General features: G+C 47.9%; 2 protein-coding genes across 2 annotated transcripts; one reads left to right on the top strand and one right to left on the bottom strand.

Moving 5' to 3' along the window:
• Positions 1-585: 585 nt before the first annotated feature.
• LOC144110756 (proteasome assembly chaperone 2) lies at positions 586-8612 on the bottom strand. The gene is made up of 7 exons (XM_077643828.1): positions 8450-8612; positions 6971-7133; positions 6000-6058; positions 4607-4725; positions 3559-3732; positions 2551-2665; positions 586-1086 (listed from the first exon to the last, which is right to left on the bottom strand). Exons 1-7 carry the CDS (start codon positions 8507-8509, stop codon positions 982-984), a joined length of 795 nt encoding a protein of 264 aa, XP_077499954.1. The 5' UTR covers positions 8510-8612; the 3' UTR covers positions 586-981.
• On the top strand, positions 8575-14961 carry Exo70 (exocyst complex component 7). Its single transcript, XM_077643827.1, has 3 exons — positions 8575-9330; positions 11330-11527; positions 13319-14961. The coding sequence occupies exons 1-3, from the start codon at positions 9103-9105 to the stop codon at positions 14888-14890; spliced, it is 1998 nt and encodes a 665-aa protein (XP_077499953.1). The 5' UTR covers positions 8575-9102; the 3' UTR covers positions 14891-14961.
• The last annotated feature ends 1907 nt before the right edge of the window (positions 14962-16868 follow it).

Here is a 16868-nt window from a genome sequence, read left to right as displayed (position 1 = left end):
CAAGAAGCCTAGGAAGTGTCCAATAGATTCCATGCACAATACTTGCTACTACTTTTAAGACAGCTTCACAGTACAGTGTGTTCCTTGTGCTTCTTCTGTTCCTTAGCACTGCAACGAATACAGTAGACTTGACTCTCAATACGATGACGGCTGACACCGATTTCGGGAAGATATGAATTCATCAAATGCCCTGGCCACACTGCATTGTGTACAATGTGTAGAATTTCGGGTATTCCGAAAACTTCTTCGCCACTGCGGATGATGCGAACACAAAAACCGCACCCGCCGCAACTTCGAGCAGTAAACTCTGCCCGTGCATAGCCAACAAGTGATCACCAGTAGCGCGGTGCACACTGTGAGCAGTGGGCACTGGCACGTGGCCGCAAAGAAACCCTGTGAGCTTTAAACATATATGCGTGAATGGATTTTTCCCATGCTCCTCTTTGCAGATTTTGTTCTTTTGGACTACACAAATATTGTATGATGCTCTAATATTTTTCACAAACCCATGAAGTTAGTATTATCGAGATTGTACTGTACAACCCAGTTCACAATGAAGAAAGGTAAAAGAACTGAGATGCCAAATAAGGACCAACAATAACGCATGAAGTTGTGTATTGACAAATCAAGCAATGCAACTATAATGCTGTGCCACACTGTTCGCAGGAAAGAAATGCAGACTTTTGCCATCTGCAGCGCTGCACCAACAAAGAAAAGCACCTGCTTTTTTTTTCTTACAGACGCATTACATTAGGGTCCTGCCACAGCGTAGCTCGCTCAGAGATCCCGATAAAATTCTTCTTGTACGGGACTGTTGGTTTACATTGACAGCACTGTACGTAGCACTATATACCTGAGTCAGTGACTTTGTGTCACAATACCAGAAATGCACCAATGGGTTGACAGTCTCGAAATCAACACAGCACAAAATAAAATCAGGAATCACATAATGAGACTACACAGGCACAGAGAAAATGGGAATCAGTAGATGCTGGTGGGTGGGGCACTGCCAAAAAGGAGGCTCCATGAGATGGGCGTCTGCCACGGCCCTCGTCGTCCACTCTGCTCACTGCTATTGGTTGGTGGCTGCAAAGAAAGGGGTTGCTTTTCTTAAAAACATCTGGCTGCTCCAAAGCTTAACAGTCTCAGAAACAGTTGACAGAAAATTGGCTGATTTAACCACTGCACTTGTGTGATCGCAAAATCTTCTCGTTTTTGAGAAGCCCACTTCAACTTCGTAAGGCTACATCGTGATTCAAAATGTTGTCTTACAAGTGATGGCAATGACAGGCAGAAAAAGCAATGGGCATTGAACATTTTTAATACTGTTAAAAGCTTCCCCCTCCCCAAAACATCACCTCTTTGTAATTAGAAATGCCATTTGAAAGGCTTACACTTATAAATGAACAAAAAAAAAACTTTTTTTAATGTCCAATCTCAACAGCTGCAGTCCCTGGTTTCATTCACATGCAACAGCCTTGCCCTAACATACTCCATTTTGAAGTCACCCTTCTTTCCCCTTTATATACCCTATAAGCGCCTGTAAGGGCAGCACCCATGTATGGGCCGCACCCTGTTTTCCAGAAGGAATTATTAGAAAAATATAATATCCCTGCATGGGCCGCACCCTAACTTTCCACAGGACCCACACCGAAATAGCCTTTGAAATGCACGCGCGCCGTGGCCTCTGAGATCAGCTCCAGCTGTGCGCAATAGCAACTTCATTGCAGAGGTGACACATGCGCACAAGAGCTTCCAGGTGCCGCCCACGAATGGTGCCAGAGGCCGTGGCTCATTATCATCATCGTCAACTTTTTCCTCCGCCGCGAGCTTCCACCGGCTCCCGCTATCCATATCAGCATCACCAGCTCCAGCGTTTTGTGGCTGTCAAAGGCACGGGAGTTGTGGTTCATCATAGTTGTGGCTTTCGCATGCTGCCGCCGAGCGTTATAGTAGTTTTAACACGATGGGCAAGCACCTTAATAGCTACACAGCTGGGAGTTTGCTGTCGAACACGGCAAGCGCGCGGCGGGCAGGAAATTTGACGTGGCCGAGAAGTGCTTCTGACGATGGTGGAACGAAAAGGATGCATTGAGGAACACAAGCTGCAAAAAACGCGCTTTTCGAGGCAAGCCGTGCAAGTTTCCCGAACTGGAAGAAGAGCTGCTCGACGGCTAGGCGTAGACAGCGGACGTGCTGCACGGCTTCTTGTGAAATGAATGCGCACCAGAGCAACAAGTGCACAGCTAGTGTGGCTAGAACTTTTTAGCACAGCATCAGCTTGGAGTAGGAACACACCATGAGTGGCGATTGAATGTAGAATAAATGCGGCTGATTTCCTGATTAGAGCGTTTTTACTTAAAAAAAAAAAGATTTTTTTTCCAAAAATCGCGTGTATGGGCCGCACCCCAAAAATTGGCCCCCAAATCTGGAAAAAAAAGTGCGGCCCTTACACGCGTTTATAGGGTACCACATTTCCCATTCTCCTGATGCAGGGTAACCTACCCACTTTTCCTTGTCCGTTCCTCAATGAAAAGGATCCTCACTCACCTGGCACAGGTGAAGCCATTCATCGAGCCGGTCGGCCAGCAAGATGGCGTCCGGTGTGTTATCGCCCTCGGAGCAGTAGACGAGGAGCAGCACAACAGGAATCTCATCAGAAACACTGCAATGCAAAAAAAGGAAACAGCACCAGAGTCAATTTAGGCAACCATACAAGCGCCACAAATAAATATTATCTCTTCATTCGTTCCAACACAGTGCACATAACCAAGAACCACTTCAATACCTTTGCTTCAGGCATAGTGTGTTGCAATCATTGTCACACAGGACATCTGGAATGAGGTAGTTATATTTCCTTCTGGTTTATTAAGAAGCAATCTAGACCCATAGGCAGTATAAAAGGCAGTGGTCATCAGAACACGTTAACAAAGCCACACATAAAAAGAAAGAAAATGTAACTGTGTACTGCAAAGTCAGGGCATAGGATTCAGCAGCAGTCGCAAATGCAGATTTGTACGTTATTGCAATGCCTACAACTGACAGGTTGCTTTACTCATCAGTAGTCTTTGGAATGATTGAGCCAGAAACCTGCTAGTGAAGAAAGTTGGTCAAGTTGGTATACATTCACGAGTCACAACAGCGCCTGTTTTGTCTAATCTCCCTTGTAACAGTGTTTGTTGCACTGCTGCGAATTGTGAAACCTGCTACCTGTATTTTGGATTTCCTTTTTGCACGATGAAGATTGTATTGTATTCCATTCACTGCAATGTATCGTATGTTAGAGCAGCAATAAGAGACGCCTAATTTATGACAATGATTAGTATCAGAGCTGAGAAAGAAGTCCTTTTTCAAGTCTTTGTCATGAATGATGGTAAATTTAATGCAACACTGAAACATACGTCAATGTCAATTGCGAAGAAAGACTGTAAAACCTTTTTTATTGCCCTGATTCGTTCAACACTGGATGACCAGGATTTGAGAAACAACCAAACAACACCAAATGCTGCTCACAGCATCAACACACAAGAATCTCTGAAGCCCGCAAAGCTTGCTCACCATTTGTCGAGCAGCGATCGAGTGATGCCCGAACCAGGCATGAGCAGTACGCCATCGGGGTTGCGTTCCCGAGTGACGGGGTCCTGCTTCTCAAGCCGCGTCCAGTGCAGTTCCCGCAGCTGGGCCTCCACTGATTCGCCCACTGTCGGAGTGCAGTAGTAGTGGACCGAGTACCTGGGGAGAACACAGGTGATGAAAAGACTGGGTTAATAGCAACTCAGGCTCCTCACAGCACAAGGGCAGCAATAAGACTCAACCACAGCAAACTACACTTTTTATGCGCGTTGTGTTTTATGGCACATAAGCGACTGAGGCTGTCATGTGCCAAACGCATGCATACATTTAGTGACAAAAAACGGGGTGCGGGGCTGCAGTCAGGTATATTTTAAGCATGTGAAACTTCTGTCCCACTGAAGAACATTCTACACTGTAAACCCACAGCCTGACAGGATTAACTTTACATAAGCTATTGAAATCTTTGAGAAACAAAAATTCAAGTAACTACACTTATTTACATAATGAATGCCCTTTCTTTTTCCCCAAAAAATTTTGCCTTAGTTTTGGGGAGCAAGTCCATTGTATGGAGTAATATACTAGCAAAATCGGCTCTTAATAATTCAAGCTCAAATGGGACGCAAAATTTTGTTTCACTTATGCAGAGTTCGCATAAAAACATGCCATTTTAATAGCTGGGATGATGGTGGGGCCAATATGTCACTTCAGATAATCAGGAATCCACTGTAAATATGACACCCACTCACTGTGCATCACACCTAAATCGAAGGCAACATGACCACCGGCAGCACTTGAGTTAGTCTCACAGAGGTGTGTCCCGACATCGCAGATTAATCGAAATGCCAAAAACTAAGCTACAGACATACTGCACACAGCACTGGTTTAATATGAGTAGTTAAGCGCTTCTAAAGCAGACGCCAGAGGCGCTAGAAACAGTGTTTCTACTGGGGCAGAGTACAGTTATCATTTTCACACATTGGCTCAGAAAACTGGAAGCATTTTTTTTTTTTTTCCGGTGAGGGTTGCGATGTACCTGGGCATGTCCGAGGGGTTTGTGAACTGGGAGAGGCAGCTGGAGAGCATGATGACCAGCCGGAACCGCTCCTGCTTGATCCAGTCCGTCAGGAACTGGCGGTACTCGGCGCGGCAGTTCTGCCACCAAGAAGGAAAACCAAATGCCTCCGCTGTGACCAGCACTAACAACGCACAAAGCCATGCCAAGCATGACCTCAACGGAAGGCGCAGTCAGTCGGCTGTTTCCTTTCACATTTAGCCTGAGTGATTCCTCTAGTGCAAACAAAAAAACTGTGTTCACACCATGCCATAACCACCACATGTTTGCAGTTCTCAGCATGTGGCCCTTTTTCAAACAAAAACTGCAAGAAAGTAAAGGAAGAAATGGCTTCAATATTTTAGACCTACTTTGACACATCTGGGGTTAATATGAGCATGATAAATTTGTGTGCTCAGAGTTCAGTACACATGCTACTTGCAGCAGAAGCTTCAAGAACAGCAACCCAGGTTCATATAAGCCTTTCTATGCTGTAGCCATCTTAGCATGAATTTCACTACCTACCTGCTGGCTTCACAATAAACCTAAACGGCGAGCCTGAAATGGCGCAGTAACACCCATGAACACCAGAAACATGCGCACTAGACTGAGCTGCCGCAGCTAATGTCACCACTTTTACCTTCAGCCACAAGGGGCATTACAAAGGGGGAGTAGTGGCAAAATGCAGAATGACAACAAGCGTGAAATGCAAACAAAATACAAACTAAAATCTGACACGCTGAAGCAGGTTGTTGCAGAACAAGGTGGCAAAGCGAAATCACTCGGTGCGTTCAAGCTGCCACCACAAAGAGGGTGTTCCGTTAAACAAAAATGCACAGGGGACTGCAGACACGAACTATGAGGTGTATACACCTTCATGGTGTACTTTATGATGTGTAAGGACACAACGATGTAGTGCACCATTAGGCTGATGCATGGAATGACTTCCAACTTCTCCACACCCACCACCTATTCACTCTATGTACCAGTAACTTAAAACATTAAAAAAAGAGCACCCTCCGCAACAATGGCCATACTTGGTCTGATATCAACAAGCACCTTTATCTAGCCTAGCAGATACTGACAGCACATATCACATTAACACACATCACAGATAACAAACCTGCAGCCAAGAAAACTGGTGCTAACTTTGGAGGTGAGGTAATTTTCTATGAGGAAAATTCTACAGCGTGGTCAGTTAAATACTTCCTATATTTTAAAGATTCAAGTAGAGGACACATTTATGATGTAGACACGTTCATAACACGTGAGCAAATGAGGTCGCTTCAAAGCCACTGCTAAACACTGTTTACTGGCTGTAAGCTCTGATGCCAAAGTGCATGGCAGGATCGTGCAAAGCACGTTGAACTCTCACCGCTGAAACCGGCGTCCTCTGCTGCACCACAAGAAGCTTGCTTCGATGGCACACGTAGACTGATGGAAAGGAAACATGGCAGCGTCGGAAACAATATGTATGAAGTGACACAGGTGGCGTACACACTGGCAGCATGGTGTGTACCTGACCAAAACTTCTGCAAGACAAACGATTCTCCCAAGCAGAAAGGGCATGAGTACACAAATGCTGAACACGACTAATGAGAAAAACTTCACTTTTAGATGCAAGGCTTTATACACGAGGCACTCGTTCTAGAACAAGTTATCACTTCAATGTAAGGGTGGCTATCCTCCCTTTGAAAAAGACAGCGCCTACAGGTGGAACTATGAAACGAAGGAGATAGGCAGAAAGCAGCTCACTTGCGACGGTCAAGAACTGTGCGTTCATCTCAGCCCACCCTATCTCCAAACCCTCTCATGTTCCCGTCTCTTCAAGCAGTGCTGTCAAACACCTACTGGAGACGCTTTCCAACAAAGCAGTTCTCGCATGATATGCTGTTACGAATGCAGCAAGAAACAAAAAGAATATTTTGTTTTTGAGACACAACCACACCGCCATGACTCTTAAAAGAATGAGACTGTGGTGTTACCATGCCATGATGTATTATAAAGGTATGCAACATTTGTTGTTTACTGCACAACATTAATGGGTTTGATGACTTGCCCATGACATGCACATTAGGTAGTTTTCAGTATGATACCTGCACTGCATACGTACAGGGTGTGGACCAATACGGGGGTTTCTTCTGTTTCACAGCCATTAGCCACAGACCACCATTCCTGACACCAGTCGCTTGCAATCGTCTCAGCCACAAACACCACAAAGATGTTATGCCAAGTTCCCTTCAGTTCAAATGCAACGCAATTTTTGCACCTCACAAGAAAGCGATCGTTGCACATCGTGCTGAATGAGGACTAGATGAGTGAGAATCAACTCATGGGACCACTCACCTTGGCAGGCTGTGGCAAGTCTCTGGTCACCAACGCGGTATGGATTACCACCGACAAGCGGCACGAGAGCCGTCGAGTGGATGTAGCCAACCAGCTCTGTCTCAAGGGTTGACAGCAGCAGGTCGACTGCTAGCTGAGCTGCATTGCCTACGGACACCACAGGCTGGAAAAGGAGGAGGGAGAGGGAGGTGATATAGATAAGGTCTTAGAAGTGCCACAGTCGGATAGAACTCAAGAACGAAGCAGTAAAAGCCTCTCAAAAGAGCCACTCCTAACAATGGTGTGAACCTAACCTGAAGACATCGCAGTCAACCAATTTGCACCTACTGACGTAGCATCACAGGTGGCAGCAGGTGAAAGGCAATTCATCGTAATGTTCAGGCAATTAAGGGGCATTTGGAGCTTCAATCTTGAGCTGAGCCCAACTAAAGCTAAAATGAAGCAAGTATACGGAATGAAAGAACATTTCAAACATGACCGTACTCCGTGGCTGGTACTTATTGCGGCAGCACAATGTATAAATTTGTGAGTGTCTTGTCCAAAACTTCCTTTTAGCACCTTCAATCACTGCTTGTCTTGATTTTAACTGAAAAACACTGCCTGAATTGCCACACACAACCTTTCAACACACAACTTGACACTTGCATTTCAAACGCAAAGCATATGCAGAATGCCATGTCAATGCCTGCTATCAGAACATAGTCTAATTCCTTTCTTTTTTTTTTTTTTTGGCAGGATTAAGTATTGCCCGATTTGCACGGCCTACCATGTGCATGTGTGGCCATGCTGAGAATGGGAACAGACCGAAAGCCTCCAAGAGTCTGCACAAAAGATTTATACGTCCGGGCAGCCAAAATTGTCACCAACATTAACAAGCTTCATAAGCTCATTCATGTGAAAGAAATAACAAGCAATGAATATAATTACTAAAATTGGCACAAACACCTTCCACGAATTCTACACCTTCTGCGTGCACGAATTGTGGAAATAACAAGCAATGAATTTAATTATTAAAACTGGCAAAAACACGTTCCACGAATTCTACACCTTCTACGTACACGAATTGTGGAAAGTTGAGGTTAATCGAACTAATAAAAAAAAACCGTGCTAGTCACGAGTAAACTGGCTGATAATCATTTTTATCACGTTAACTCGTCGATTCTGTGTGTCTGTGTCATACTTTTTGTAAAAACTTAGCACTTTATGAAAGTAACTAGTGTGGCAGATCGTCAAGTGGGTAAAAAGCAGAAGTTGGGTTATATAGCACACTTATAGCAACCGAATGCAGTAGCTCACACTTCGCAACTGATATGACATCGGACTCCGTTTTCGTGACTCCTTATTACAGCCTGACTGGATTTACTTTCAACCAAGAAAAACTCTTTCGACAGGCAACGCATTCGCGAACTTATCGCGGTGTACACACATGAATTGCGTGGCATCCCAGCGTTCCAGCGATCGCTGGGCGCCCGTACTCACCAGCACTAACGAATACTCGTGCCATTGGTGACCTTTGAAGGGCTGCAAAGGCACAAACATGCTGACCGAAGAAAACGCGATCGGACGATGACAGCACACAAATCAAAACTTTATACTCCCACAGTCCGGCATGCACGACCCGGCAGAGTAGAGTTGTATGCAGACGCCTATGCGTATAACAAATTCTGTTAACGTTTACGGACAATTTCATGCACTGAGCAAAGTAAAACAAACAAGCGTTCTTATAAATTTTATTAAGTTTATGCTTCAACTACATTTTGACTAGTTCGTAATATTTTTTGTCTACGAAGCCAATCGCGAAAGTAGATGAATCAGCTTCTCGTTTTGTGGATAGGAACGCGAAGAGGGGAACTCAGCTGGGAGGTGTGTCCTAGTTCACGAAAGTGATCGTGATCATTTAACTGCTTCCAATTCAGCAGTTATAGGCGCGCCAACGCTGGCTGAACTCATCGGTGTCATCCAAAGAAGTCATTTTGTCATGCCAACGCCAAGTGACAAGTGTGGTGAAGTTAAAAAACACCGTTACGCACGATCGGCGCTAGATTAAGCGGAGCATAGAGTTTAGCGGTGTTTCCGGGGCAGATCGCACATCGCTTGCGGTGTTCGGCCTCGCCGGCAGCGAAGCAGCAGCGATGGACGGCGTCCAGCTGAAGGTGGCCCGACAAGTGGAGAACATCAAGCTCTTTCAGGAAGCACTGGCCAAGAGCAGCCAGCTGAGCAAGGGCATGTGCTCCATACTGTCGTCGTTCGACGAGCGCCTCATGAAGCTCGAACGCACCATCCTGCCCGTGTACCACGAGACGGGAAACCTTCAGAGACGCCAGGAGAACATCGAGCGCACTCTCGCACAACTAGAGGAGGTGACGTGATATAATATTGTGCCGAGGGTGTTGCCTCACGACGAGTCTGTGTGTCGTCGTGCATTCCTATCGGGGTGTTGTGTATTATGTTCATCATCCTCACCATTTATTATACCCTTAAAGGCCCAGGGTGGGGTATTGCATAAAGGGGGGGTGACGCATAAAAAGAACACAAAAATTTATGGCCATAACGGAAGCATAAGACAGTCATAATAATGTTTTTTTTTTTTTTGGGGGGGGGGAAGAAAATGGCGCAGTATCTGTCTCATATATCGTTGGACACCTGAACCGCGCCGTAAGGGAACGGATAAAGGAGGAAGTGAAAGAAGAAAGAGGTGCCATAGTGGAGGGCTCCGGAATAATTTCGACCACCTGGGGATCTTTAACGTGCACTGACATCGCACAGCACACGGGCGCCTTAGCGTTTTTCCTTCATAAAGCAGTCAGAAAAATGGCTCAAGTACATAATCACCCTTCGAGTGATACAGACGCTGTAACGAAAAGGAAGAGGAAGCAATAATTTATGATGTAAGATGACATGCCAGGCAATGTTATATTAAATATAACAGGATCACATTCGATTACAGCATGTTCAGGAAGCTGGTTCCACTCATGAATTGTGACTGGTAAAACAAGATTTGTTAAATGAATTAGTAGATCCATGTGAGCGCCGGATGCTCATGGAGTTCAACAGACGAGATGATGTGCGCTCTGGTGGAACTAGTAGAGAATCATGGAGATTGGGGAAGCTGTGGTAAAGTTTATGGAACAGACAGAGGCAAGGAATTTTGCGTCTCAAGGCTAGTGGGCTGATACCGAGAGATATCTTAATACTGCTGATGCTGTAGCGAAAGTCATAATTTGAAGATATCAAACTGACAGCACGATTCTGGATGGATTCAGTTTCCTTAATTAGGCACACCTGATGAGGGGACCAAATTGCTGATGCATATACGAGCTTCGGGCGAAGAAATTTTTGTACACAAGTTTATGAATGGATGGCGGTGATAGTGAAAGTGACCTTCTAACGAAGCCCAGCATTATTGAAGTGTCACCAGCTAGTTTTGTGATATGCTCATTCCATGCTTTTTTATTACTGATCAGGTCGCCTAGGTACTTTCTTTATTAGAGAGCGTTAGTGTAGTATAGTCGCACAGACGATGGCACCCTTGTGTAGGGCACTTGAACAGTATGCAGCCTGCTACGGAAAGTGAAATTGGTCAGCAGCAACTGCCCACCTGGCAGCTTAGTCTACGTGAATGTGCTTTCGTGCATGCGTTGCCCCTAGTCTGCGGGCAGTAGCGAAAATGTTAAATAAATGCAAAAATTTTTATCATGCGCCTGGTCTTCAGCATGGCAGCACTGCGACATTAGTGCAAGCCATCAATGTTACCAGTTGTTGCTTCCTCTTTTTGTAAAATGGATTCATTTTTATTACAGCCTGCAGCAAAGTACTTTTCGCTCATGAGGCCTCCATAGGAACCAGGAGCATAGATATATCTTTGGTAGCCTGCGAAATAAAATGGTTACTGAATTTAAGAGAGCCGCATCAAGGGACTCGGTGCAATTTATTCAGAGCAAAAGCGATCTTTAGAACACATGTGCAGTGAAATTCCAGTCAGACGCTGACAAATGTTTAAGGTATGCTGCATAAGGAGAGAACCCAGTGAGAGCTATTATGTTGCTGCGTACCACTCCCCTCCTCTCTTTCCACACTGTGCCACCAGTGCAGTACCCTTTTGCGTCACGCTATGCCTCTCCATTTTCTCCCACTGTGTTGCGTTGTAGCTGCCAATCTTCACCCTCCATGCTGTGCACCTATTTCTGTTCCAATGTCTTAACTTTAGACTCCCCCGCCCCCACACATAACATGCATGCTTCCTTGCTGTGTAAACATCTATGCCAGTGTCGCAGGTCTGGGTATACCTCTGCGAGCTCATTCATGTGTTGCAACATCGTTCAGCTATGAGGTTGACTGGATGAATTTTTCATCGAACAGGTGGTGCAGCTGTACGGGGTGTCCCAGATGGCCAAGCCCAAGATCAGCCAGGGTCCTAGCGACCAGAACCTGAGCACATTCCTCGAGGCCATTGAGCAGGTGGAGAAGGCCCGTGACTACTTTGAGCAGAACAGCCCGCACAACATCGAGGCCAACCTACTTGAGCAGCTCTTCAACGAGGGTGTCGCCTCTCTGCAGGCAAGTTGCTATCTTCATGATGCATATGTCTGGGTAGCCGTGCGTTCAGTCAATGTCATACCTGTGGGAAGCATTCGAGCAGTGTGCAGTAGGCAATTAGAAGCGAAATTTGGGAGAAACTGGTGGCTTGTCAGGCTTGTAGGTTTGTGTGGCTGTATGTGATTTTGTGCTAGTATTGCCTCCAAAACTTACCAGCTTTGGTAAAGTGCCACTGTGTTTGCAGAACAGTGCCCTCCACACTTGTTCTCGCCTAGCATGGTGCTGACCGTACTTGTATAAAAAAAAATGCATCCAAGAAAAACAGAGGTATTAAAGGCCATTTGTAACACTTTTTAGAAGAACGTCAGTTTGGGCTAGATGGTGCATTATTTGAGACAGAAATGGTAATAGCGCTGCAATTAGACGAACACAAGAAAGACTGACACAGGACATGCGCTAACTTCATCTGATTTTATTCACTGCAAAGCCAGCAAATATATGGAAAATTCAAGGCATGCGCAAACAACACCTACACACCAGGCATCAACAAAACCATTCAAGATATGATATCTCATTCTTGAAAAGGCGAACCGAGGTATCACTCACGCAATCTACTCCCCTCTTCCTAATGTGGAATGCTTCCAGAAGCTCCCTCGCCTTCGTATCTCCACTCCTGCCCAGAATCTTTATCTCCCGAAGCCGTGGCTCACACTTCTTGCATTGCTGGCATCTTTTTTGCCCCGGCCCATGTTCTGCCGCACGATTACAAACGAAGCACTCCACGCAATGCTGTGAAAGATGCGCACCTCCTAGATTTGTAAGCGAAGTTGTGCCTTATGTGCACAGGGTCGCGCACAATGTGAAGAAAGTGGCAAAGCGACATGGCGTGCCGGTCGTGTTTTCTGCCCCACGAAAGCTTGGCCAGCTATGCGCGCGCATTGGGAGCGATAAAAAGAGCTCCTGCAACAAAAAGCATGGCAAGCAGTACGTGAAGTGCTGCACAGGTGTGGTGTATGAAATTCCACTGACCTGCGGAAAAGCCTACGTGGGCCAAACGGGGCAGTGCGTTAATGACCGCGCGGCTGAGCACGCAAGATCGCTTACAAATCTAGGAGGTGCGCATCTTTCACAGCATTGCATGGAGTGCTTCGTTTGTAATCGTGCGGCAGAACATGGGCCGGGGCAAAAAAGATGCCAGCAATGCAAGAAGTGTGAGCCACGGCTTCGGGAGATAAAGATTCTGGGCAGGAGTGGAGATACGAAGGCGAGGGAGCTTCTGGAAGCATTCCACATTAGGAAGAGGGGAGTAGATTGCGTGAGTGATACCTCGGTTCGCCTTTTCAAGAATGAGATATCATATCTTGAACGGTTTTGTTGATGCCTGGTGTGTAGGTGTTGTTTGCGCATGCCTTGAATTTTCCATATATTTGCTGGCTTTGCAGTGAATAAAATCAGATGAAGTTAGCGCATGTCCTGTGTCAGTCTTTCTTGTGTTCGTCTAATTGCAGCGCTATTACCATTTCTGTCTCAAATGTAACACTTTTGTTGTCAACTTTGTGCAGTTGCTGTGTCCGTCTTTCATTTTCACCTGTCCAGAGTCGTCACTTAACACCAAGCAGTTTTTAATTTGGCATACTCGGTCTCGTGCTACGTTTAGGCTACACGATGAACAAATTTCATGAGAAGCTATTGTGCAGTTGAAGCACTTAATTGTGCATCTGAGTGTGTGTTGCATAACCTCGGATAATGCGCGGTATCTCTTCCATCTTTTCATTGATTGTATACGCTTTGTTGTCCACTGTGCTAACGCAGGCCGAGTTCGAGGCGTTGCTGTCTCGACACAGCCGACCAGTGGCGCCCATCGCCATTCTGGACCTCGTGGAAGAGTGCTCTTCCTCCACGGCGCCGGCCAACAGTGGCGCGCTCGAGCCGCTTCCTCCCTCCGTGGTGGCTGACTTGGCGCGCATCTCGGCCTGGCTGCGCAAGCGTGGCCTCTCCGAGCACCTGGACGCGTACGCGACGCAGCGCTCCCGCGTCCTGCAGCGCTCCATGCAGGGACTGCGTGAGCACCACAAGACCGGCTCGGCGAGCAGTGGCACGCTGCCTCCACAGCCTTCCTCCTCGCCACAGCTGGGCGGCAACCGCAAGAGCCGTGTGCCACGGCGCCTCCACGACGCCCTCATGAGGGGCTTGAGACGCGCCACTGACGCAGGCCTCCAGGAGCCGTCGAGGGACGAGCTCCTAGACCAGGAGGTGGAGGCGTACCTGACGACGTTGACGGCTCTATGCCGTCTCATGCAGGCCGAAGACGAGCTGCTCCGCAAAGTCCTAGGCCCCGACCCTCCGCTGGCACTGGAACGCGTCGTCCTCATCGCGCTGGAAGGCGTTACCCAGGAGGGTGAGGCCCTGGCCGGACGCGTCAAGCGCTGCGTCGCTCGCCACGACTTTGTCAGCGTCCTTTGCCTCTTCCCGGTCCTCCAGCACGTCCGGTCGCTTCGCAAAGACTACGAGTCTCTCCTGGCGGGACCCAACTCGGGCCGCTCGGCCGCCTCGCGTCTGCCGAGCCTCGCCGTCACCCTCCAGACGACGCTGAACAAGGCACTTGAGGAGCTCGTGGACAGCGTCAAGGGAGACCCCGAGGGCAAGATGCCGCGCGACGGTACGGTGCACGAACTCACGAGCAACGTCATGGTGGTGCTGGAGCAACTTCTGGGTTTCGTCGAGGCCGCTGGCGCCGTCCTGGCCGTCTGGGACCTGGCCTCGTTTAGCCAGAGCCGTGACCCCAACCGCGCGGCTCTGGCCCAGTACGTAACGCGAGTGCTGTCGGCGCTCAACCTCACGCTTCACAACAAGAGTGCCCGATACGAGGACCAGGCGCTACAGGCTGTATTTCGCCTGAACAACCTTCACTACGTCCTTCGGGCGCTGGTCCGGTCGGGTCTTCTGGAAGTGGTCCAGATGTACGAGCCTACTCTGGGCCAGCAGTACGAAGAGCAGATCCGGGACCAGAAGCGACTGTACTCGCAAAGCTGGAGCCGGGTGCTGCATTACGTGCTCGAGGTAGAGCGGCCGCTGTCGACGTCGTTGGCGGCGTCTGGGGCCAAGTTGAGGGACAAGGACCGCCAGAGCATTAAGGACAAGTTCACAGGCTTCAATCGCGAGCTAGAGGAACTGTACCGGGTGCAGAAGGCGTATGCCGTGCCAGACGTGGAGCTTAGGGAGAGCCTCAAGCGCGACAACAAGGAGTTCGTGCTGCCCAAATACAAGCTTTTCTACGAGAAGTACTCGGCGGTACCCTTCACCAAGAACCCTGATAAGTACCTCAAGTACACGCCACTCCAGGTGTCGAACCTTATCGACCAGTTCTTCGATGCGGCAGCCTGATTGCAACGTGTTTAACGGACTTATTTTGCTAATTCGTGTTTCGTTATTTAATAAACTTCACTCTAAGGGCCCTTCTTGTTTTGGTGCTTGTCGAAAAAAGTGTGGCTAATCGATTGATCGGTGGCAATATTTAGTTTGTTGCTGCAGATGCTGCCACTCGAGACAGGTTTACAGCCCGTCTATTTTTTATAGCCTAGCCGGAAAAATTTCATGGGACTTTGGGCATAATCCAAATGACGTGTCGATTGTTCCACATATTCACGGTCTAGGCGCTATACTATAGGCAATGTTGCAGCAGCTGGCAGCTTGAGCTCGTCTTGTATGCGGGCGGGAAAGTGACAGGTCGTCGTCAGTCAGACGTAGCGTCGCTGTCGGATTATTTGCAGTTTTCAGCCGGCCTGAATCACGTCGCACTCGCCGCAGCTAGCGCACATCGCAGGCAATTTACTACCGCATTCGATATAACCTGCAGCACGCAACAGATGTGACGCAGCTATACACGACGCAGCTTGAGCCTTTTGGTGGTGCAAAGTGCCTAGCTGCGAATTGGAAGGGCCTTCCTGTACCATACGGCACGTTCAATAGACACCTTTAGCATACCGTGTTACTGGAGTACCCGCAAGCCGTTTAGTGGGCATACGCAGATCATCTTGAGGTTGCCAGATGGCGCCAGGTACATGGCAGGTGCACATATCAGATCAATTAGCGCGTGTGCGCATGCACTGGTTGTGGGCGGGCCCTCGGTGCTCCGGTAAAGGTAACACGGTATGCTAAAGGTGTCTATTAGCTACAAAGCATTAACAGCACTGCAGTCGTCGCCAAAACGTGTCATCCTGATTGCGGGAGCACCTCATCCATCATAGGAGAAAGCCAGTGCCGGCAACAGCCAGGCGCACGGATGACACCTCTCCGGCTAGCTAGACGCTGCCTTTCTTTTCGCCCTGCAAATTAACTGTACAGGTACATGAAGAAAAGTTCAGGCGCCTATAGCTCATTTAAAGGGCAAACGGGACCAGAGCTGTCACGGCGTGGCGCGGGCCGGGTCCCTTGTTTCACAACCTTTTTAGCCGTTACGGCGAGCTGCTTGTCAGATCCGCCGCAGTTACCGCTGCGCTGCGCACTGTTGATGCCGATTCCGCCCCTAAATTTGGAAGGCGATGGTCGATTGACAGTTAAATGCACGTCACGCTCTAATATCTGCAACAGTTCATGACTACCTCTTCGGGCTGGGCTATCTCGCCAAATCATATAGTTTTGGAACACCGGAGTAGGCTGCAACGTCTCGTCAGCCTTGCGCTACATCCCCGTGAAACATTGTGTACAAAAGCGCGCTGGCCAAGTCGCGCCGATATTCCGCAGCTTCCTTTTCGAATGGGAATGATGCAGAAATGACATATTGCTCTGTGGGAGACAATGTCAAATTCTTGATTCCGTTTAATTCTCCAACGACAGGAGCGTAGTGCGACATCTTGCGTCTTGTGCCGACTACGCAGTGAGAGATAATTCGCATAGTGCCTGGTACGCGTGTTCTAGCTCGGAACATCCCCCTTCGACACACAATCACCGCAGTTTCACAGCGCATTTCCCATTGCTTTTGCAATATAGTTGGCGCATTTTTGTGTCGTCACAACAGCAGAACCTGTTGCATACTCAAGACAGGCGTTTGGGCAACGGGCCTATAGTGAGGGAAAACGAAAAAATAAAGCAGGCGAGGGGGAGAGTGGAGGCAGTAAGCTGTGGTGGGGCAATATAGAGAGTGGCTATTATAACTGAGTATGGGGTGTAAGATGTCACGCATGCGGTCCGAACAGTGTTCATCCATCCGTAAAAAAGGGCCGACATGCCGGCCGAATGTGGCAGGTTCGCAATTTCGCAGAACAGCATCAATGCACAGCTAGTGTGTACAAGAGCCCAGAGTACAGTGGAACCTCGTAAAACCGTACTCGTTCAAGCATTCGTTCTGCATTGAAGGACTATG

Source organism: Amblyomma americanum, chromosome 11 (genome assembly GCF_052857255.1).
Source record: "Amblyomma americanum isolate KBUSLIRL-KWMA chromosome 11, ASM5285725v1, whole genome shotgun sequence".
In the NCBI taxonomy this organism is placed as follows: domain Eukaryota; kingdom Metazoa; phylum Arthropoda; class Arachnida; order Ixodida; family Ixodidae; genus Amblyomma; species Amblyomma americanum.
Note: the sequence above shows the minus strand (reverse complement) of the source record. Positions and strands in the feature narration are given on the sequence as shown.